Source organism: Mastigoproctus giganteus, chromosome 10 (genome assembly GCF_048544385.1).
Source record: "Mastigoproctus giganteus isolate SK-2022 chromosome 10, ASM4854438v1, whole genome shotgun sequence".
Taxonomy (NCBI): Eukaryota; Metazoa; Arthropoda; class Arachnida; order Uropygi; family Thelyphonidae; genus Mastigoproctus; species Mastigoproctus giganteus.
Window position 1 is genome coordinate 117,536,657 of NC_143584.1, and position 25,283 is coordinate 117,561,939.

The window sequence follows — 25,283 nt, forward strand, 5'->3', positions numbered from 1 at the left end:
TTCTACGGCCAAGGTCATGGAGAGTCTAAAACAAGAGAAGCTGATGTACTTTTGTTCAGTGAGGAAGTACTTTTTTGCTGCATTTGACTCCATGGCACACCCTTTCTCCATTGAATATATGATATTTTTATGAATATTGTGACAGCACAAATTTCATCAAGTTATCAGTGTATCAATTAGATGTTCAACATTTTGTTGTGGACAAGTTCCAGAACTTCTTGGTATTGCTAAATATAAAGAAATAGATGAAGCAATAGTTTTGTTTTGCAGCATCATTTCTGTCCAGGAATGTGTAATGGTATCTGTGGGCCTATTTCATGGCTGGTTTTTGGGCCTCTTTGTTTTGTTATAGCTGTATTATAACCATTTAAGAAACATTTTGGACCCATCCCTTTCCATGTCAGGCTCTGGTGCATCACATCTACTGTACCCCACTCTCCTTTTGCATGGCCTTAGTTCTGTCAGTGTGAAAACCTACCTGGACACTACTGTGAAAGAAGAAAGAATTGATGTACAGTAGTTTGTGGTTAGGGAACTGATAAGTGCACAAGGAAGCTTGAAATATAACAAATTATTCCAAGTCATGCTTGGCATTTTAACAATTCCTTTTACAACAGAGAAAAACAAAACTGAGTTCAGACCTTCTCTTTGTGATGAAGGTTATGAAATGTTCTTGATAGTCCAGTCTAGACAGCAGGACCATTGTTATTAAAAAATAAAATTGACTCAACATTTCTGAACAGGACAAAGTCTGCAACTGATTTCAATTGCTTCTTTCCTGAAGCAATCAAAATCAATTGATCTAACAGAAATCTACAGACAGACTGGTAAACAGTCCTATATCTATATTTTAATATGAAAGAAAATAATCTTAAATTAATAATAAAGAAAATAAATAAGAAAGGAAAATGAAAAATAGTAAAGCAAATATCAATTGCTGCAAAGCATTACCTACCATATATTGCCGAAACATAACTAATATAAATAAAATAAGACTATGCTAGTCATATTGCAAGCATACAGTATGATATTCTTATTTTATTATATTTCAGGGAAATTTAATTTATAGTGGAGGACTTAGAAAACCTCCTGTTTTTCTAAAAAAAATCTTCTGTTTTCCTCCTGGTTTTTTTTTTTTTTTTTTTTTGCCTGTTTTGACCCAGAAGTCTCTTGTTTTCATTCTGCTTACAATTGCTGCCTTTCAGCTTTTTGAAAGTTAAAAGCTTTCATGCCGATTTTCATGAGTAGTAATAAACTGCTAAAAATGAAAAATGTATATTTTTAAAAGTTCTAGGATTAGTTCATTTACCAACAACAAAAACTGGCAATTTGTGAATTTTCATTGTTGCAGGCAGCTACTGTTATTTGACTCTGACTTTTTTGTATTCTGGTGCTGCAGGCTTCATTTTTTGCACAATAATTTTTGTAGGTAATATCTTATAATTTAGACCTGTTTCACTGATATTATAAAATTGTTCTCCAATCCCTGATAAATGACCTTCCATAAATTTTTAAGCTGCAGGCTGATCAGCAGATAATTTCACCCTGCTAATAATCAATATATGAATGCTGTGACATTTTTTCTAATGTTCAAGCCATCGGGCCCTTACTTTAAAATATTCTGCAGTATCAGCCTTTTGATGTAAGGCCAAGTTCTTTTCTTTGATGTTGCTTTTATGGATCCACTTACTGAAGTTCGGTGTTGTCTTTCTTTGCATAAACCATAGCCATAATGAACTGTACAGTGTTTCTAATTTCGGTTTCTTTAAATGGAGAGAGAACTTAATGATACCTATGAAGCAAACTGAGTGCAGAATCCTCCTAAATTTTTTTTTAGCTTGCCCACACTTAATTCACAGCAAGTTTTTTTTAGTGAATTACCTTTATTCAGCTTTCTGAATCATCAAACTTAGTTTTCATAGAATTAAAGAGAATTTAAATTAAATTACATACTGTAATTACAATAACAAATAATTTTACAAGAACAAATTTATTTTCAGACTCATGGACCCTTGCGCATGTGTGAATAGCTCAATCCACATTGGTTAACAAAAATAATCTTGTCACAGTGCACTAATTTTAAATTATAAGAGAGTGGATATTGCTAAATTTGTCACTTTACTTCTTGTGAGCATGGTTCATAACCGAAATAACTTGGTCATGTATAAAGAAGTCTAGTCTAAAATATTTTAATATAGTTTGACAATTGTCTTCTGTTTCTAGTCTACTGTTGCTGATGGGTTTAGTTTGGGGTAGATTGATGTAGATCAGCTACGCTTTGCTCTTCCTTGGTAGCAGTATTAACATTGGGAATTGAAGACAAGATTAGTTTTATAAAAACCGTATAAATTAACAATCTTTTAATATGGATATTATCGCGTTACAAACTTAGATCTTTTATATTATATATTAACCGGATCAATTTGATGTGAGCGTCGGGTGAAGAAATTTCCTACAAAAAGGTATGATTAGCTATCTTATATTTAAACAAATATTAAGCACTAACAATTGCTTACAACTTCTTTACCTCTGTAAACTTTTATAATAACTCAAAAAAACAAAGTCCTGTTTATACTCTGGCATGACCTATGTAGTCATGCCAGTCAAGAATACAGTCATTAACCACATTTAGCAGAGATGGAATCAGGTCATCTGAAATATGGAAGCTGCTCTTCTACACTAATGAGCAGAAGCCTGAAAAACAAGATGCATGGTATTTCAGAGACTGCTGGGAGCCATTGCGGTACAAGTAAACACATGGGTTGTGTTAGGGTAGCTAAGAATAGAAACAGGTGCAGGTATACTTGCGTGTACACCAATGCTAGGAGTTTAGTAAATAAATTTGATGAATTTGAGGTATTGCTCAAAACATCAAAGGCAGATATTGTTGGGATATCAGAGACGTGGTGTCACACAGATATAAGGGATGCAGAACTGCAATTTGGGGAGTACAACGTCTACAGAAAGGATAGACAGGATAGGAAGGGGGGAGGGGTTATGCTATTAGTTAAGAAACACATAAAAACCAAGGAAGTGAAGCCAGTCGACATCGCTGGACAGTGCAGTGTTGAGTCAGTTTGGTGTGACATAAGCATTGGGAGATCAAAATTGAGAGTAGGAGTGTGCTATAGGCCTAATGACTCTGATGAGTATAATAAGGAACTGCACAGGGAGATAGAGTGGGCCAGTAAATCAGAGAGTCTTATAATGGGAGATTTTAATTTCCCAGATATTGACTGGAATTTGGGGGCTGGTTACTCACACACTAGCAGGGCTTTTGTGGATTTAGTGGATGATTGTTTTCTACATCAGCATGTTTGGGAGGCAACTAGAGGGAGTAATACTCTTGATTTGATTATCAGCAGTGATTCTTCATGCATTAAGAATCTGCAGATAAATGAACCACTAGGTGGCAGTGATCACAGTGTGCTGAAGTGGGATTTACTGAAAGAGGTAACTACCATTAGGGGTAAAGGGAAGGGTTATTGCTTCCGTAAAGGCGACTACGATGGACTGAGACAGTATTTAAATTCTATACAGTGGGACCAACTGATGATGTTACCAACAGCAAATTCAAAATGGGAAGCATTCAAAGAACTTATCTTGGAAGCTACTAGGCTTTACATACCAACTAAGAAATATTGTTCAAGGTTTAGGCCAAAATGGATGTCAGATGAACTAATGAGGCATATGGCAGAGAAGAAAAATGCATGGGATACTTACAAATTAACACATGACACAGAAGCCTATGATAGATACAAGTTGATATGCAACCAAGTTACAAAGGAGGTTAGGCAGGCGAAGGCAGATTACGAGAAATCCTTGGCAAGGGATGCAAAGAAAAACAGCAAAGAGTTCTTTACTTATGTAAACTCTAGAAGGAAGGGGATGAATCAGATTGGTCCACTTGATATTGATGGGTCAACTGTTGATGATCCTGCTCAGGTAGCTAACAAACTAAATGAATATTTTGCATCGACATTCACACATGAGGAGTTATTCAGCAAGGGGAATGCCAGAGGTGTATTCAACTCTAGCAGTAAGCTACAGAATCTTGAAATAACTGGGAGTAAAGTGGAGGAGAAACTGTTGAAGATAAACACAAGAAAGGCACCCGGGGTGGATGGGATCTATCCAGTTATATTAAAGGAGGCAGCAAAGGAAGTAAGCAAACCCTTAGCCATAATTATGAGAGCTTCCTTGGACTCAGGGGAGGTACCCATAGACTGGAAATGTGCAAATGTTACCCCAATTCACAAAGGAGGATCAAAGGCTGACACAAGTAATTATAGACCTGTGAGCTTAACTTCTGTTCCAGGAAAATTAATGGAGGCACTGGTTAAAGAAGCACTGCAGGATCATTTAGACAAGACTTCAGTTATAGCTCAGACACAGCATGGTTTTGTTAAGGGGAAGTCTTGCCTGACCAACTTGATTGGATACTATGATGCAGTCACAAAAGAACTGGATGCAGGGAATAACTTTGATATTATATACTTGGATCTTAGAAAGGCTTTTGATACTGTTGCACATGGAAGACTGCTACACAAATTGGAGCAGTGTGACATTGGAGGCAAATTGCTGCTATGGATAAAGGGGTGGTTGAGGGGGAGAAGACAGAGAGTGGTAATCAATGGACACTGCTCATCGTGGACTAATGTTATTAGTGGAGTCCCTCAGGGCTCAGTGTTGGGTCCATTATTGTTTTCTGTATTTATAAATGATATTGATGATGGTATATCAAGCTTAATGTCCAAGTTTGCAGATGATACAAAGGTTGGCAGGGTTGTCCAGGACACTACTGACACTATGCTGCTGCAACAGGATCTGGAAAGGGTGAGCAGATGGGCTGAGAGGTGGCAAATGAAGTTTAACATTGACAAATGTAAAGTACTACACATGGGAAACGCAACCCCAGAGCAACGTATCAACTCTGTGGTACTACACTGACAGTGGTAGAGAATGAAAGGGACTTGGGGGTGATTGTGCAGGCAGATATGAAGTTCTCTGAACAGTGCAGACGGGCTGCAAGAGTAGCTCATGGAGTATTGTCAATGATATACAGGAATTTTTCTAGCAGGGATAAGGAGGTGATTATTCCATTGTATAAGGCAATGGTCAGGCCACACCTAGAGTAGTGTATACAGGTCTGGAGGCCTCATTTCAAGAAGGATGTAGAGCTGCTGGAACGAGTACAGAGAAGGGCAACAAGATTAGTGAATGGAACAAAGGGGTGCTCTTACGAAGAAAGGCTTAAGTTTTGCAAATTACAGTGTCTGGAGACTAGGCACCAGCGAGGTGATCTGATAGAGTGTATAAAGCCTTGAATGGTTTAAGCATGCTCAATGCTGATGGGATTCTTCCTCTAGCTCAGAAAAATCACCTGAGAGGGCATAAATTCAAATTGAGGAAAGACGGATGTAGGATAGACGTGCGGAAATTTGCCTTTAGCCAGCGGGTGGTTGGTTGGTGGAACAGACTGCCATCCCTTGTGGTGGAGGTTGATAGCCTAAATAAGTTTAAGGCTCAGCTGGACAGGTATTTTGAATGAACAGAGGGGTGAAGTGGAAGTGGGTTTTTTTTTTTTTTTGGCTGATGCTGCATAAGCTTGCTTTCTTGCATCAAATGCCTCTGCTAATGCTAATGCTACTAGTCCTCCATGGTAGCCTGGTTAGCTGATACATCACCATCTGCCACTTAATTGGAGATGTCTGGTTTCAGTTTCCACAGATGGTTGGAGGAACTTCGTTTGATGCTGTAATTTGGTGATTTCAGGCAAATGGGTAAGTTTTTTCCTTGTGGGATTTTTATTTCTGGGTTTTTCAGCCTGTAAATACACCCTTCTACAGACATATTACACTTATGGTTATGAGTGCCTGCTTGGGGGCCATTAATATCAATATTTTTAATATACAGCAGGCCCCCCGTTATAACGCGGTTCGCTTTACGCTGATTCGCTATAACGCTGTTCTTATATTATAACCCGTATCTGACTATAACGCTGTCAAAACTCACTATAACGCTATTTTACTAGCATACAGATTGAATTTTTGGCAAATCCGTCTTCAGTCCAGTCTGTTTTGAGCCTTTTTTTTTTTTTTTTTTTTGGTAAAAGGAGAAAATAGTCACCATGAAATTAACTACAGTAATTATTTTTATAATTTCTACTCTATGTACAAAATTGAAACTTTCAATATGCTCTATTTTCTTGGTGTGGATAGTTTCAAGGGAGAAATTCTTTTTTAGTACACCAGCTGAAAAAATTTACCATCCAGTGTCATATGCTGTTACGAAGTCTGCATTTTCTGTTCTGACATGTAATAGAAAGATACTAAAAATAGATTTACTCCCTATCTCTTCTTTTGTTTTACTGTGGGAACTATAACTTGCGAAATGTTTTTCACACAATCAATCCCATGAGTGCTAAATGCAGTGCTGTTTCTTGTACAGTATTCTCTTGTCTTCTGAACTCCTCTGACCTTGTGGTCACCCGAAGTACATAAAATTTGTTTGTTTTACTGTTTTGGAAATTCCATAAACATTCTCCATGACTCACACCATAATTTATTACAGTATTTTCGTGCAATAAACAACCATTTGATTTTACTGCACGGTAAAATCGAACTTTTCAGATAAATAAAACATTTGTCACCGTCTTCAGCTCACTTGCCAGAGGAATTCTAGATATCATTCAGTGCATACATACAGACAGTTTACTGTACTCGAACATCGTATCACAATCAGTGCAACGAAGTTACATTTGCAGAGAGTTATGGCGGATAAGAATGAAAAAGCAACGATGTCTGGACGCGGTGCAAAGATTGGAAAGGTAAGAAAAACATTGAGTTTGAAAATTAAATTAGACGTTTTGAAGAGAATTGATTCCGGTCAAAGACAAGTGGATGTGTGCAATAATTTAGGACTGGCAGGTTCAACTGTAAGAACAATCATAAAAAATAAAGAATCAATTTTAGCAGCTGGAAAAACCGCTGTTCCCCTGCAGGCAACTAAATTGACCAGGGCTAGGCCGGCTATTATGATTGAAATGGAGAAACTTCTACATAATTTTATTGAAGACAACATTCAACGTAGAATTCCGTTAAGTTCAATTATTATTAAAGAAAAAGCGAAGAGCCTATATGAAGATTTAAAGGAAGCTCACCCCGAAAAAAATGTGGAACCATTTAATGCTAGTAAGGGCTGGTTTGATAGATTTAGAAAGCACTATAACCTGCACAATGTAGCAATACAGGGAGAAGCTGCAAGTGCAGATCAACAAGGAGCCGAAACTTTCAAAAAAGAATTTGTTAAAATTATTGAAGAGGGATGTTATACTGCTCAACAAGTTTTTAACATAGATGAAACAGGTCTTTTTTGGAAACGAATGCCTAAAAGAAGTTTCATATCGAAAGAAGAAAAAAACATGCCAGGCTTCAAAGCGGCAAAGGATCGGTTAACTTTGTTGTTGGGTGGTAACGCTGCGGGGGGGGGTTTAAATTAAAACCCCTTTTAGTTTACCATTCCGAAAATCCAAGGGCTCTTAAAGGTTTAGCTAAATCAAACCTACCTGTCATCTGGAAGGCTAATAAAAAAGCTTGGGTAACCAGACCGCTTTTCATTGATTGGTATGCTGAGTTCTTCTGTCCTGCAGTGGAAAAATATTGTGCAAAAAATAACATTGGTTATAAAGCTATTCTAATCATGGACAATGCACCAGGACACCCAAGCAAAGAGAGCTTAGAAGACTTGAACAATCACATAAAAGTTTTTTACATGCCTCCAAACACTACGTCTCTGATCCAACCAATGGACCAAGGAGTAATTGCCACATTTAAAGCGTACTACATAAGGAACACCTTTTCCCAAGCTATTAAAGCCATCAACACTGAAAATGTACCGAGTTTAAAGGAGTTTTGGAAATCCTATAACATTAAAACCGCCATCTGCAACATTTCAAGTGCCTGGGATGAAGTGACTCAGAAAACCATGAATGGAGTGTGGAGGAAAGTTTGGAAAAATTGCATAAAGCATTCCCAGGAACCTGATGATTCCGTTGAAAATGTTAAAACACAAATTGTTGAGCTCGGAAAAGAAGCAGGATTACACGAAATTAACGAAGACATCGTACAAGAGATGATCGACAACGACAGGGATGGCCTCTCTAATGAAGAACTAATGGAAATTTTAAAAGAACAAGAGCTTGCTATTGAGGGAGATGATGATCAAGATACTATAGATGAAGAACCGATGAAGTCGCTGACTGCAAAAGGACTTAGTGAAGCTTTTGAACACTTCAAAAAAATGTGTGATTATTTCCGGGAGAACGACCCTGACATGGAACGAAGTGCCAAGGTAATAAGAAATTTGAAGAAAGAAATGAATCCCTACATGTTGTTGTACAATGAGAGGAAGAAGGCCAAAGCACAACCCAAAATCGACTCATTTTTCAGTCCAAAGATACGAAAACTCGAGAGCACAGGGCCATCGAATTAATAAATTCATGATTTTCGTAAGTTAATTACCTCATAATTATATGTGTATATAATGTAGAATATTTTATATGTACAAAATTTTGAATATTAAGTATTTTTAATCGATATTGGTGCATATTTTCACTACCATTTATTATTGATTAGAAAATATCCTATGGAATAGACCGCAACTCACAAATACATATGTTACCTTATGAGAATATGGCGCTCGCTTAGCGCGGATTCACTTAGCGCTCTGTTTTCCCGGAACGAACTATCAGCGTTAAGCGGGGATCACCTGTACTCATATTTTATGCACTTCCAAACTGATTCAGCTACATTTAGTGGTTAAAAATTTAAATAATGGTTGAATTTTTTTAAATGCAGAAACAACAATAAAAAAGTGACAGCAACTGTTATCATGTAGTGAAATGTCACTTTTAATTGTATGAATAGCACAGTATTAGAGAGAATATCAGAGAAAAAATATCAGAGGATAAAAAAAATTAAAAATTATTTTTCATAAGGAATAATTATAACAAAGTGTGGGCAATCAATCTTTATCGGTTTCATGGCATTTTGATTGAATAAATTCAATCAGTTAATCAATTTCTCACACATAACAACAAAGATTTGTTGTTTTGTTTTTGCCACCATTATAAATAGTCATGCTACTCACAAGCTGTATTACTAGTTATAATGGCAGAAAAAAACCTTAGTTGTGTTCAATTACATCTATTCTTTGTGCACATTAATAAGTTGCTATTTATAGGAGAAATTAACCATACATTTAATCAAGAATACGTTTTTCCAGCTGTATCCACACTGAGCATGTTCAATCTCACCTTTGCTCTCAACTGTTCTAAAGCAACATCAAACTAGTTACCAGCTCACACAACTGCTGTACAATTACAGCTATATAGCTGTAATTGCAAGAGCAGTTTGCACTAAGTTACAAAATTTACTGAAAAAGTGATAGCAATAAAAGAGAGAAATGACTCACCTATTTTTTTGTGTGGATTCCTAAAGACAAATATGGTTATTGATACAAATGCTAGACTGCTCTCTTAATACGTCTGGATTGTAAAATGTGATTTTTTTTAATATGTTCCAGTTCTATCTAATGAATTTTGCAAAATATATACATGTATATATATATATATATATGCATACTTGTGAACGGGTTAAGAAACTTATATAACTTATAACCATTATAATTGGGGTTGGTGTACAGAGAATATACTTGGGGTACAGTGAATATTCCCAAATTAGAGCACATTTAGTTAGCAGTGCAGCTTCTTAACTTAAGAAGGTTGGATTCCCCGTCCATCCATATAAGTATGAGATAATGAATTATGAATGCAAAAATATTTCTACACAATAGTGCCTCTTAATAAAGTCAGTATGTAAAAGTTAGCCGCTGCTCATCCTGTGTTATTAGCAGTTTATGTAATTATATTGTCATTGATACTGCACAGTAGGAGAAAAAAACTATATATATATTTTTTTTTCCCTAACTTAGGTTGTTCGAAGACCCTATGTTTTCATATACAAAGATGAAAAAGACCCTGTAGAAAGAAGATTGATAAACTTGGCTACAGCTCAAGTAGAATATAGTGAGGATCAGGAAGCAATGTTAAGGGTAAATGTTTTACTGGACAGTGGCATTAAAATAATATGTTAATTTAAAAAAATTCAATTATTTACATATTATTTTTGAGATTTGACTATTTAAGAACTTAAATTGTTAACCCTCAATTTGTATTTTTGTTTTCCATTTATATTCAATTTGTGCACAGTGAATTAAAAGACAAACTCCGTATAACGATAGCCTACAGTTAACTACATATTAGTATCAGTAGTGACAAATGATGCACGTTTGTGAAGCGCAGCGAAAAAAAAAAAACTTCCTACATCACCTGTCCATTCCTTTCAATAATTTTCCTGATTCTTCCTTGAATTTATTCAAATCACTCACTTCCACAACAACAAATGGAAGTTTTTTCCAACAATCAACCACGTGCTGCCTGAAGGGAAATTTCTGCAAACATCCCTCTCTTTATTTCTGCTATCATATTTTACAGCAGAAATAAAGATTACCTCATTGTATAAGGCAATGATTAGGCTGCATTGTAAGTAATGCATACAGATTTGGATGCCTCATTTTACTGGGGATGTTGATCTCTCTTAAACAGGTGCAGAGAAAATAAACAAGATTAGCAAGGGTAAAAAAATTCTTGCAGAGAAAGAACTGAATTGTGTAAATTGCAGCACCTAGAAACTAGGTATCTTTGAGTGAACCTGACTGTGGTGTTTGATGATTTGAATGAGTTGCTTATGGCATCATTACTCTTTCTCAGATGATACACACACACAACTTCAAATTTCAAAAGGATGGTTGCAGGTTAGATGTGCAAAAAGTTTCTTTCGGCCACAAAATAATCTATTGTTGGAATAAAGTCCTGTCTGGTGTTGTAGAAGGTGGTTAGTTTGAATGAATTTAAAGGAGGATTCATAAATTATTAGCATAGGACAGATTATTATTGATTTTTGTTCACTATCAAAGCATCAGTCAAACAAAAAAACATACTTCACCCATTCATACCCTCCAGGAATTTGTCTAGTTCTTTCTTAAATTTATTTAAATCACCTACTTCCACAACAACAATAACAACAACAGATGGAAGTTTGTTTCAACAATCAACCACCTGCTGGCTGAAGGCAGATGTGCACACATCCATCCTGCAACCATCCTTCCTCAACTTGAATTTATGCCCCCTCATGTGCATAGGCTGAACAAGAGGAAGGAAGCCATCATCATTTAGCTTACTCATGCCATTAAACACCACAATCAGATCTCCCACGGGTGCCTTATCTCCAGATGCTGCAACTTGCAACTCTGCAGCTTTTCATGGTAAGAGCATCCTTTTGTTCCCATCAGCAATCTCGTTGGCATTCTCTGTACCCATTCTAGCAGATCTACATCCTTCCTAAAGTAAGGGCTCCAGATACAGTACTCAAGATGCAGCCCAACCATGGCCTTCTACAAAGGGATAACACCTCCCTATCCCCACTAGCAAAGTTTCTGTGCATCATTGAAAAAAACCCCATGAGCTATCCAGACAGCCTGTCTTCACTGCTCAAAGAACTGCATATCTGACTGCACAATACCCCTAGTTCTTTATTCATTTAACACTATCCTGACTGTAGTACTGCAAAATTGGTATGTTAGACTGGGATTACTGCTACCCATATGTAGTAGTTTGCATTTGCCAATGTTAAACTTCAACTGCCATTTCTCATCCCATCAACTTAATTTACCTAGATCTGCAGTAGCTCACCCAGATTCCTGTCATTAACCACCCTGCCAACCTTTGTATCATCTGCAAACGTTAGACATTAAGCCTAATATACCTTCATCAATATCATCAATAAATATTTAAAACAACAATGAGTCCAGCATTGAAGCCTGAGAGTAGTGCCCCTTGTTAACCTCTTTGTCTTCTCCCACTCAATCATCCCTTTATCCATAGCAGTAACTTGCCCCTTAATGCCACATTGCTCCAGTTTGCACAGCAGTGTATGTGCATCGTTTTCAAAATCCTTCCTGAAATCTAAGTATGTGATATCAGAATTATTTTTTGCACCCATTTCCTTGGCAGTGCATCATAGTTTCCAATCAGATTGGCCAGACAAGAGCCCCTTAACAAATCCATGCTGTGACTCCATTATTTTCCCAGGAACAGAAGTTTAATCTAACAAGTCTGTAATTACTCTTGTCACCTTTTGATGCCCCCTCTGTGAATTGGGAATACATTCACACATCTTTGTTCCATACAGACCTCCCTGAATCCATGGATGCTCTGATAATTATGGGTAATGGTTCTCTTATCTCCTTTATTGCCTACTTTAATGTAATTGGATATATTCCATCCACTCCAGGTGTCTTTTTTATGTTTAGCTTCAATAATTTCTCTTCCCCTTTACTTTCCTTGAACAGTATTTCTTAACTGGTATGAAAAGTTTTGTAGCTTATATGATTCTCTCCTTGAATGCTTCCCATTTAGAATATTGCTGATGGTAGCATCATCAGTTAGTCGCACTACATAGAATTTTGAAACCACTGTAGTCACCCTTATGAAAGCAAAAACCTTTCCCTTTACCTTGACAGTAAGTATGTATTTACTTAAATTCCACATTAGCATGCTGTGATCACTGCCACCCAGTGTATCTTTTACCAGCAGATTCTTAATGCTTGAAGAATCACTGCTGATAACTAGATAAACACTCTTAACATGCTGCTGTCAAAGACAGTCATCCAATAAATCTACAGAATTCTTACTATTGTGAGCGACCAACCCACAAATTCAGTTAACATCTGGAAAGTTAAGAACCCCATTATAAGACATTACGATATGTTGGCCCACTCTGTTTCTCTGTGTAGCTGTTTGGTATGCTCATCACAGTTATTAGGCCTATAACACACTCCTACTCTCATTTTTGTTTTTCCGGTGTTTATATCACATCAAACTGACTCAACATTGCACTGACCACCCATGTCAACTAGATGCACTGCCTTAGATTTTATGTGCTGCTTAGCTAAGTGCATAACCCTTCCCTCTCTTCTGTCCTTTTTGTATACATTGTATTTTTGTATACATTACAGACTGACAATGTTACCAACAGTAAATTCTAAGTGGGAAGCATTCAAGGAATTAATCGTGGATGCTACTAAAAGTTTCATACCTGTTAAGAAATATTGTTCAAGGTTTAGGCCTAAATGGTTGTCAAATGAACTAATGAGACTCGTAACAGAGAAGAAAAATGCATGGGATGCATATAAATTATCAAGCGACTCAGAAGCCTATGGCAGATATAAGTTAATCTGTAATCAGGTCACAAAGGAGGTTCGGCAGGCGAAGGCAGCTTACGAGAAATCCTTGGCAAAAGATGCTAAGAAAAACAGCAAGGATTTCTTTACTTATGTAAACTCTAAAAGGAAGGGGATGAATCTGATTGGTCCACTTGACATTGATGGTTCGACTGTTGATGATCCTGCTCAGATAGCAAACAAACTGAATGAGTATTTTGCATCTACATTCACACTTTAGGAATTATTAAGGTTTGAAAATGGCAGAAGGTTATCAAATTGTAGCAGGATACTTAATGATTTTGTAATAACTGAGAGCAAAGTGGAAGAGAAACTGTTGAAGTTAAAAGTAAGAAAAGCACCTGAGGTGGATGGGATCTATCCAGTTATATTAAAGGAGGCAGCAAAGCAACTAAGCAAACCCTTAGCCATAATTATGAGAGTGCATCCTTGGACTCAGGGGAGGTTCCCACGGACTGGAGATGTGCAAATGTATCCCCAATTCACAAAGGGGCATCGAAGGGTGACACGAGTAATTACAGACCAGTTAGTTTAACTTCTGTTCCGGGTAAAATAATGGAGTCGCTGGTTAAAGATGCATTGTAGGGTCATCTAGACAAGACCGCAGCAATAATTCAGACACAGCATGGGTTTGTTAAGGGAAAGTCTTGTCTGACAAATTTGATAGGATATTATGATGTGGTTACAAAGGAACTGGATGCAAAAAATAATTTTGATATCATATATTTGGATTTCAGGAAAGCTTTTGACACTGTTGCGCATGGAAGACTATTGTACAAATTGGAGCAGAATGGTATTAAGGGTAAGTTGCTACAATGGATAAAAGGATGGTTAAGTGCGAGAAGACAGAGGGTGGTAATCAATGGGTGCTGCTCTTCTTGGACTAATGTTATTAGTGGAGTCCCACAGGGTTCGGTGTTGGGTCCACTGTTGTTTTGTATATTTATCAATGATATTGATGAAGGTATATCAGGCTTAGTGTCGAAGTTTGCAGATGATACAAAGGTTGGCAGGGTTGTTAATGACAGTAATGGCAGTGTGCTACTGCAACAGGATCTAGATAATTTGGGCAGATGGGCTAAGAAGTGGCAACTGAAGTTTAACCTTGACAAATGCAAAGTACTGCATATGGGTAGAAGTAACCCCAGAGAAACGTACCAACTGTGTGGTACTACACTTAAGGTGGTAGAAAATGAAAAAGACCTGGGAGTAATTGTGCAGTCAGATATGAAGTTTTCTGAGCAATGCAGACAGGCTGCCAGGGCAGGTCATGGGGTTTAGCAGGGAAAAGGAGGTGATTATCCCTCCATATAAGGCAATGGTCAGGCCATGCCTTGAGTACTGCTTACAGGTCTGGAGGCCGCATTTTAGGAAGGATGTAGATTTACTTGAGCGTGTACAGAGAAGGGCAACAAGATTGGTGAGGGGAATGAAGAGATCCTTTTATCAAGAGAGGCTTAAGTTCTGCAAATTGCAGTGGCTGGAGACTAGGCACCTGTGCGGTGATCTGATTGAGGAGTATAAGGCCTTGAATGGGTTCAGCACGCTGAATTCTGATGGGATCCTTCCACTTGTCCAGATTATGAACCTAAGGGGGCATAAATTCAAATTAAGAAAGGACAGATGTAGAATATATGTGCGGAAATTTGCCTTTAGCCAGCGGGTGGTTAATTGCTGGAACAAACTTCCATCTGTCGTTGTGGAAGTTGATAGGTTGAATAAATTTAAGGAGGAACTGGACAGGCATTTGAAGGGAATGGTGTGATTTTTTTTTTTTTTTTTTTTGGCTGATGCAGCATAAGCTCATACATTTGCTTTCTTGCATCACATGCCACTACTACTATTTCCCATATTAAAATTCAGCATCACTTATGTCTTAGTGCCACCATCTCTCCGATATCCCTGCATTAGATAATGTCTGCATTTGATGGCTTAATCAGTACTTCAAATTCATCAGATTTATTTACAATACTTCTAACAATAGTCTACATACAAGTATACATGCACATGTTCTTACTGTTAGTTGCCCTAACACAGCCTTATATATACATTTTCCGTGATATCCACTGCAGGGCTTGAAATCCCTGATACCTTGCTTTCCAGGCTGCTGCATGTTTCAGTAGAAACAGTGCAAGAATCACTTTCACCTCTTCCTGTAGCCCTAGTTAATCTATTAATCTGTGTATCCCCCCCCCCCAAAGCTATCATTTTACCAATCCGCTTATCACTGTCTCAATAACATCAGCAAATATTCTTGCACCCTTTCTCTTTAAGTGTATTGCAACCCTGTAAAAACAAGTTTCTCCTGTTAATAAGTACAGACCACGCTGAGAAAAAATTTACCACATGAGCCCTGGACATTCTCTCCAAGGCCATATTGATTGAAAAAGCTCTCAATATGTACTCCTTCCTGTTGTGTCTGAGTAGATTTGCAGATCCTTTTAAATACAATCTGAACTCACAACTTTTTCGCAACATTTCCCAGTACATGTTAAGTAAGTCCTTAGATCTCCTACTCTTAATATCATTAGTGCCAACATGTATAGTATCACCCTTCGTGCCCTTAATCAATGTCATCTACTTTTGCCCCATAGCAGACATATCCTGGTCCTATTCCACCTATCCTTCTTGCACAATATATTTCATGTTGGACCAGAACATGCTGCCTTAGGGGTTGCTGCTTCACTGCCTGATGCAGAAGTGTGAACTCTGGCATTCAGTTGGGCAGCTGAGAGCTTGATGCTCACCCCCACATTTTAATTCCTTTGAGGGCATCCACCCTACTTTTCAAGCTATCTCATAAATGCCTATCAGAATGCTGAGTGTGCCCCTAATTTCTTCACACATTCTGCACTGTACACTCAAAGATATACTCAAAGATAGAGAGTGTGATTAATTAAAAAAAAAAATTAACAAATACATTCTACTTTTAGTTGCATTCATAACTTTTGTTTTCTGAAAGTTTAATTCTGCATCTGTATTGCAGTTCTAATTGTTATAAAAATAAATACATTTTAAATAGCAACTTTTATTCATACACATAACTAATAAAGTACATTTTTGAAATAAAATTGACTTATATAAAAGAGTAATTAATATCCATAATTACTTTCAGGTGCCTAATACATTTTCTGTTGTGACCAAACATAGAGGTTTCCTGCTGCAAACCTTGGGAGACAAGGAAGTATATGATTGGCTCTATGCTATTAATCCTTTATTGGCTGGACAAATTAGGTAAGTGGTGGAAGCTGCTAAACTAAAACTTCCTGTTAACATATTTGGCAGGCATTCTCGTATCAGTGTTCATTCTGACATGGATAACTATCCATAATTATTCCTTTTTTTTTTTTTTTTTTTTAATAGAGAAAACATCTTTTTGTGGATATCAGAGAATTTATGCCAGATGTTCAATCTTGAAAATAATCTCTTTTTACACTCTGATTCAGTTATTACTCCCCCATCCACCCAAGAAATTTATATCATTGTAATCATTGCATTTTTTCTAGAAAAAAAATGTTAAATGATACGCTTATTAAATTAGGACTTCTGACTATAATTTTTTCAAATTTCTTACTAATTTAAGGTTTGAGGGAGTATACAAAGGTTCTTAAAATAAAAGAGTAATATATAAAAATAAAAGAGTTTTACTATATAGTTTGCATACATAATATTAATTTACATTGGCTACAAGTAATGAATAAAGAAGGTACGTATGTTGAATAATTTAATAAAGCAAATTCCAAATATGCCTCATTTCCATGTTCTAGTTTGCATCATTTCGTTATCATTCTTTGCTTTGCATGCCACTAGTGAGGTGGTGACCTAGGAGATGCCATAATGGGCATGGAGTGCATGATTTAACGGCCGCAGCGGTAGACCCACAATTTTGATAAATAGTAAATTAGTGGTAGTGATATTCAAAAAAGACCCTCTTGGGTGATGCTCTTACAGTTAAAGTCACTTGACTGAATCCTCTCTCACATTCACTGGTTCAGATTGGAATGCAATTTAATATCCTGATTAGATGAGTCATTCAGCAAGATTGTTTTTTTTATCAATTGAGCTTTGACAAAATCTATGAATAATTTACCTTTCTGGTATTTGGAATTTCTAGCATAAGTTGTGCAGTTAGCTTCACCAAAGGTCAAATTTCCATTGGCATTGTCCAGCCAAATCTGAGGCTCTAAAATTTTAGTCCATTCAGATAATTCTATTGTGTCTTTTTAGGAAAGAAAGCATTTTTTCATTAGCATTAGTAGAGGCATATGATGCAAGAAAGCAAGCTTATGCAGCATCAGCCAAAAAAAAAAAAAAAAAAACCACTTCCACTTCACCCCTCCATTCGTTTGAAATACCTGTCCAGCTGAGCCTTAAATTTATTTAGGCTATCAACTTCCACGACAAGGGATGGAAGTCTGTTCCACCAACCAACTACCCGCTGGCTAAAGGCAAATTTCTGCAAAATTCCTCAATTTGAATTTATGCCCTCTCAGGTGATTATTCTGAGCAAGAGGAAGAATCCCATCAGCATTGAGCATACTCAAACCTTTCAAGGCTTTACACACCTGTATCAGATCACCTCGCTGGTGTGGCGCCTCCGTAGCCAGGTGGGCAGGAGCAGCAGTGCGTAGCACATGCTTCTCGATTAGACTGGGGTTCAAGCCCGTGACCACCAAATATGGAGGATGCGGAAAGGTCAGGGAATGACCACCGTATATCCCCGGAGCAATATGGCCTTAGTTGCTAATGCTAAACAAACAAACCTTGCTGGTGCCTAGTCTCCAGACACTGTAATTTGAAAAACTTAAGCCTTTCTTCGTGAGCAAGCCTTTGTTCCATTCACTAATCTTGTTGCCCTTCTCTGTACTCGTTCCAGCAGCTCTACATCCTTCTTGAAATGAGGCCTCCAGACCTGTATAAGGCCTGACCATTGCCTTATGCAAGGGAATAATCACCTCCTTATCCCTGCTAGAAAAATTCCTGTAATCATTGACAAGACACCATGAGCTACTCTTGCAGCCCATCTGCACTGCTCAGAGAATTTCATATCTGCCTGCACAATGTTATTAGTACCCAAGCTGAATGTAAATCACAGTCCTCACTCTGCCCTAATTGCAAATGCAACCACCCAGCCTTCTCTAAAACATGTGACCAATGGAAATATGAAAAGAAAATTCAGAAGTACAAGGTAGAAAAAAAAGTCTCATTTTCAGAAGCAAGGAATCAAATACAGCAAGTGATACCAAAACATACATATGCTGATGCTACCAAAAGATTTCATACAATATCCGTTCAGACTGACACATCAATACCACCAAGCATTTCTATTTCTGAGTGGGCTCGATCTATACTCTCTTCCGTACCACAGTCCTCAAAGCAACAGACTTCAACCAGATCTAGTAACACGCCAGTCATGATACCACCTGTTGCTGCTGCAACTTCCGTAAGACCTGCTCAAAAAGAAAATTCTGATCCCATTAATAAGCAGCATGCTGAATCTTTTTCCGCTATGGACACAAATGAGGCTTGCAATCAAGAAGAAAATGAAACCATTCTGGAAATCCATCCAGAAGACGAAATAGAAACCAGACCTGTTTTTTCAAAGAGAGAGAAAATGAAAGCTGACCGCCTGAAACAGATTTCCAAAAAGCAAGCAGACGCAGCTACTTAATTTAAATCCAAACAATGAAAAAACATCGTACAATGGAACTGCAGAGGCTTTCGCAGCAATATTGACGACATCCACAAAATAATTATGAACCATAATCCAATTGGAATCTGCTTACAGGAGACATATTTAACACCTCAGTTGTCTCCCTCGATAAAAAATTATACTCTCTTTCGGCAAGACAGACCTACAACCACTAATGCTCATAGAGGGGTAGCCATACTCGTGGACTCACGAGTCCCTTGTAAACGCATTCTGCTACAAACTGCCATTGAAGCTGTTGCCACGTGAATAGCGATTGGCATTAACCTAACACTGGTTTCTATCTACCTGCCATCCAGTTATCCTTGTACATTTCAAGAACTTCAAGATCTCATTTTGCAGTTGCCAACCCCTTTCTGTTTATTGAGCGACTTCAATGGACATAATCCATTGTGGGGATCTCCCAACACAGATGCCCGAGGACAAATCATTGAAATGCTTGTCGACAGACAAAATCTAACCATATTAAATACAGGCTCACCAACTTATTTCCATCTCCCAACAGGATCAGTCTCTGCAATAGACCTATCCATCTGCTCTTCGATCCTCTTCCCTAGTATTGAGTGGACTGCTCTGGACGATCCACTCAATAGTGACCACTACCCAATAATCTGTAAAATACAAACTTCACTCTGTATAACTTCAGAAACCAGCACAAAATGGAAATTTTCTAAGGCAGATTGGACAAAGTACGCTTCCCATGTATCCTTCGACAACAAGACCATTGAATATCATCCAATTGACAAAGCTGCCAACCATATTACAAAACAGATCCTAGTAGCTGCATCTATTGCCATTCCCCAATCACAGTCAAGCATCCGTAAAAACAGAAACTACTGGTGGAATGAGGACTGTAGAAATGCAAAAAGAGAAAAAACTGTGCTTGGAATTTATTCCGCAAATACCCTACCACTGATAACTTGATAAACTACAAAAAACTTAGAGCTAAGACCCACCATATTAGGAAGAAAGCAAAAAAAAGACTCTTGGATTTGATTCGCAACTGAAATTAATAAAAATACTGATGTAAGAATTATATTGAAAAAAATCAGGCAATTAAATAGCAAATTTCACCCATTGCCTTCTCCTCTTATCACTTGGAACGGGCTGGAACTAGGGCATCTGCAGAGGTTGGAGCAGTGTGACATTGGAGGCGAATTGCTGCTATGGATAAAGGGATGGTTGAGGGGGAGAAGACAGAGAGTGGTAATCAATGGACACTGCTCATCGTGGACTAATGTTATTAGTGGAGTCCCTCAGGGGACTCCACTAATAACATTACAATAATGGACCCTCTGTGTTGGGTCCATTATTGTTTTCTGTATTTATAAATGATATTGATGATGGTATATCAAGCTTAATGTCCAAGTTTGCAGACGATACAAAGGTTGGCAGGGTTGTCAAGGACACTACTGACACTATGCTGCTGCAACAGGATCTGGAAAGGTTGAGCAGATGGGCTGAGAGGTTACAAATGAAGTTTAACATTGACAAATGTAAAGTACTACACATGGGAAACAGCAACCCCAGATCAACGTATCAACTCTGTGGTACTGCACTGACAGTGGTAGAGAATGAAAGGGACTTGGGGGTCGTTGTGCAGGCAGATATGAAGTTCTCTGAGCAGTGCAGACGGGCTGCAAGAGTAGCTCATGGAGTATTGTCAATGATATAAAGGAATTTTTCCAGCAGGGATAAGGAGGCGATTATTCCATTGTATAAGGCAATGGTCAGGCCACACCTAGAGTACTGTATACAGGTCTGGAGGCCTCATTTCAAGAAGGAGGTAGAGCTGCTGGAACGAGTACAGAGAAGGGCAACAAGATTAGTGAATGGAACAAAGGGGTGCTCTTACGAAGAAAGGCTTAAGTTTTGCAAATTACAGTGTCTGGAGACTAGGCACCAGCGAGATGATCTGATAGAGGTGTATAAAGCCTTGAATGGTTTAAGCATGCTCAATGCTGATGGGATTCTTCCTCTAGCTCAGAAAAATCACCTGAGAGGGCATAAATTCAAATTGAGGAAAGACAGATGTAGGATAGACGTGCGGAAATTTGCCTTTAGTCAGCGGGTGGTTGGTTGGTGGAACAGACTTCCATCCCTTGTGGTGGAGGTTGATAGCCTAAATAAGTTTAAGGCTCAGCTGGACAGGTATTTTGAACGAACAGAGGGGTGAAGTGGAAGTGGGTTTTTTTTTTTTTTTTTTTTTGGCTGATGCTGCATAAGCTTGCTTTCTTGCATCAAATGCCTCTACTAATGCTAATGATTGCAGATGCCCTAGGCACAGTATTTTCACAGTTATCTCAATCAACGGCATACGAACCATCATTTCAAAAGATTAAGACTTCAGCCGAAAAATCCAACCTGAATTTCAGAACCAAATCCTTTCTACCGTACAATCAACCACTCACTATGCTAGAACTTCAAGAGGCTCTATCCACTGCAAGGAACAGCGCTTCTGGCCATGATGGAATATACAATATAATGCTATAGCATCTAGATAATAAATCACTATCTTTGCTTCTGACATTCTATAATCGCATCTTCATGTAACATTCATTCCCCAGTTCTTGGCGTCACTCTTTTGTACTGGCAATACCCAAACCAGGGAAAGAGCTCTCTATGCCTAATAATTATAGACCCATTTCTCTCACCAGCTGCTTAAGTAAAACCCTAGAAAAAATAATACACCATAGACTAACATGGTACCTTGATTCCCAAAACATGATATCTGATAATCAATTTGGTTTCAGGAAAAACCAATCATCACTGGATCTTATGATCAAAGCAGAAGCCGACCGGGCTAGCCGAGTGGGTAAAGTACCTGCCCAGCAACCCAAAGGTCGCGGGTTCGATTCCCGCCTCGGGCTTGGATCAAAGTACTGCAAAAACCTTGGGAGGTGCAATATGGCCACAGAAGCCGATGCACCAACAACTACCAAATCAAAAAAAAAAAAAAAAAAAAAATCAAAGCAGAAACAAATATTAGGAATGCATTTATTCAAAATAAGCATCTCGTCATGGCATGTCTCGATATAGAGAAAGCCTTTGACACCACTTGGTGTTTTGGCATCCTGAGAGATCTTCATTCCCTGGATCTGAGAGGTCACTTACCTTTCAAGTTCGCTATTGGCAAGTCCTTTCCAAAACATATATACAAGAAGAAGGAGTCCCTCAGGGCTCTATTCTAAGTGCAACTTTGTTTGCAATAAGAATAAACCAGTTGACTAAAATTATTTCCAATACAGTGAATTCATACCTATATGCTGATGACCTGATGGTCTCTTGCAGTTCACAAAACATGAGTTTTATTGAGAGGCAACTTCAAACATCAGTCAATAATATCGAACTATGGATGACACAGAATGGTTACCGACTGTCTTATCAGAAATCTAGTGTCATTCATTTTTGTAACAAATGAAAGATGCACCCAGATCCTGAAATATACTTAAGAAACCAACCTGTCGCTGTTGTGAACAGCGTTCGTCTTCTTGGTGTGATTTTTGACAATAAATTGAACTTTAAAGAACACATTAAACATCTACGGACTGTTTGCCAGAAAAAAATGAACTTACTAAGAGTTATTTCTTCTACATCATGGGGTGCAGATCGTTGCACCCTACTTCACTTATATAGAGGCCCTAATCAGATCTCGCCTTGATTATGGTGCCCCAGTGTATGATTCTGCTAGGGAAAGCGTGTTAGCACATCTTGCCCCTATTCAACATTCTGCCCTCAAGATTGCTGTAGGTGCCTATAGAACATCACCAGTACAAAGTCTTTATATTGAAACCCATGAACCCTCCCCTCAGACTCAGGAGAAAGATGTTACTCCTAAACTATGCAGCCAAAATTCAAAATATATCTACTCACCCCATTAGGCCAATACTTTATGATCCACAGTGCTCTATGCACTATAGAAACAAACCTAGAGCAGTTCAACCTACTGGCATTAGATTGCAGGCATTATCGCAAACGGGAATATACATCTTGACAAAGTCCTCCAAGATTCAAACAGTGCAGTTCCTCCATGGTCTTCTATTAAAATATCCTGTGACAGCTATTTCATAAACTGGGGAAAACATTCGCTTGCTAATATCAATATACAACAACTCCATACTGCTCAAACACAAAATTATCCACATTTTACCAAAGTATACACTGATGGATCAAAGTCTGAAAGTGGAGTCGAGGCTGCAGCCGTTTTTCCCTATAACACCATCTCTGTTTCCTTGCCCACTGAATGCAGCAGTTACACAGCAGAATTATGTGCCTTAGAAAATATTCTCCATCTGTCCATCCAAAAAAACTGTGATATATACAGACTCACAGAGTGCACTTATAGCCTTGCAAAATTCCTCCTAGCCAACACATCCTGTAATAGCAACAATAAAATCTCGGCTGATGCATATCCAAGAACACCATCAAATAGTTATCTTTTGTTGGATCCCAGGCCACATGGGAATATCAGGGAATGAAAAAGCAGATTACGCAGCAAAAAAATCGTCCAACATAGCATCAACAAATTACATTCCATATATTGACTATAGATCCTATATAAGACATGTGTGTAAGGAATAGTGGACACTTCTATGGCAAGCTCAACTGCAGAACAAGCTCCTGCAAATAAAATCTGAACCACAATTATGGACTTCCAGTTTCCATGTAAACAGAAGGGAAGAAGTCCTGTCCAGAGCGCGAATCGGTCACAGTCACTTCACCCATCTTTATCTACTCACAGGAGACGATCCTCCAAAGTGTACTCACTGCAACTCTTTTCTCACTATCAAACACATTCTCATTGATTGTACACTATATACTGCTGCCAGAAAAGCCTCATTCAGTATTCTACGAAATCTTCAAGAACCTTTAACACTTCGTCATATTATAGGCAATGATGCAAATCTTCTAGAATTTTTCTGCTTCCTCAAAGAGATACAGCTATATGATCGCATCTGACATGATTTTATAATCACAATATCTGAACTCCATACCCTTGATAGGCGCAATATGGCCCTAGTAGCCCTTGCGCCAGAAATACCAATACCAATACATATTCAATCAAGGTGGATATTTGACTTGTTGCTGTGCTTTCATCAATTAGCAAAGCAAATTTGCACTGGCCGTCAATTTTTCATAAGAGGTTTTTCATCTCTCACACTGTGTGATTGGCTATGTTAATGCAGGCATTTGTGGAGTGCAGGATCTCCCCATATTAACACCATTTAGCTCTTGTTTATCTATTTCACTCTCAAAATCACTAAATTTTTTTTTTTTTTTTTTTAGCTACCTTGTAGCAGTGTGAAACATTTTTTATGTTAATCTTTAATAAAGATTAACATAAAGATATTAAAACTTTTAATAAAGATTAACAGACATTTTCTAATGTTTTGTTTTGTTTTTTTCCCTCAGCACACAATAATATATTTTCAACTACTCTTTGAGCTAAGCTATTTTTATGATCATGGAATTATTATTATTTTTTTTCTGCAATGCTGTCATTGAGGGTTTTTGTCTGATTCAGAATGTGTTATTTGAATATCTATCCATTCTTTCGATAATCATACCTTGATATTTCTTCTCAGGTCCAAGTGATCCAATTATCTTACAAGTTTTACATCCCAGTTTCTTATGTTTCACTATAAGCCATTTGTATTTTTGAACAAAATTCATTGTTCTTCTCTAAATCCCAACAGTCAGGCAGATCTTCATTTTCACAATCAGATGAAATGGATATTACATTAAAGGTACTGCTGCAAACACCACCACATTTAATACCTTTATTGTTATCATCTCCAGCTTCATCACAATTGTATTCAACTTTGTTTGTCATTATCTTCTTTACAGAGTTGCATTCTCTATCACATTGAATCGCACATTCATTGTTATCTAGTCCAGTCACATCTACTTCATTCAGTTTTTACTTTTTTGCTGGTTTCAGTTGGAAGTACAAGGTTATTTTTCAGTTAATTTTAATTAGAGTGCAAAGTCACAGAAAGAAAGTTAAAATAAAAAAGTGTAACTGCAGAAAAGAGATTATGTACATTGTTACATACAATTTATGAACACGTACACATATGCTGGAACTTTGAGTGAATTTCAGCCATGACTGATAGTCACTGTGATCACTCCCAGGTGGGACACTTCCTGTATAAGGAGTGGAGAAGCCTTTGCACTGTCCTCAGCAACTGTGAGGTGAACTAAATGATAA

The 25,283-nt window shown here is 37.7% G+C and overlaps 1 protein-coding gene across 4 annotated transcripts in view; it reads left to right on the top strand.

The window, feature by feature from the left end:
* The window catches only part of unc-104 (kinesin family member unc-104), a 1,041,320-nt gene that overhangs the window by 969,362 nt on the left and 46,675 nt on the right, over positions 1-25,283 (top strand). For all 4 annotated transcript variants that reach the window (XM_090382707.1, XM_090382708.1, XM_090382709.1 and 1 more), the window contains 2 exons: positions 9,994-10,113; positions 16,478-16,596. In XM_090382707.1, the coding sequence (XP_090238833.1) occupies positions 9,994-10,113; positions 16,478-16,596 (239 nt within the window). The remainder of the gene's footprint in view (positions 1-9,993; positions 10,114-16,477; positions 16,597-25,283) is intronic.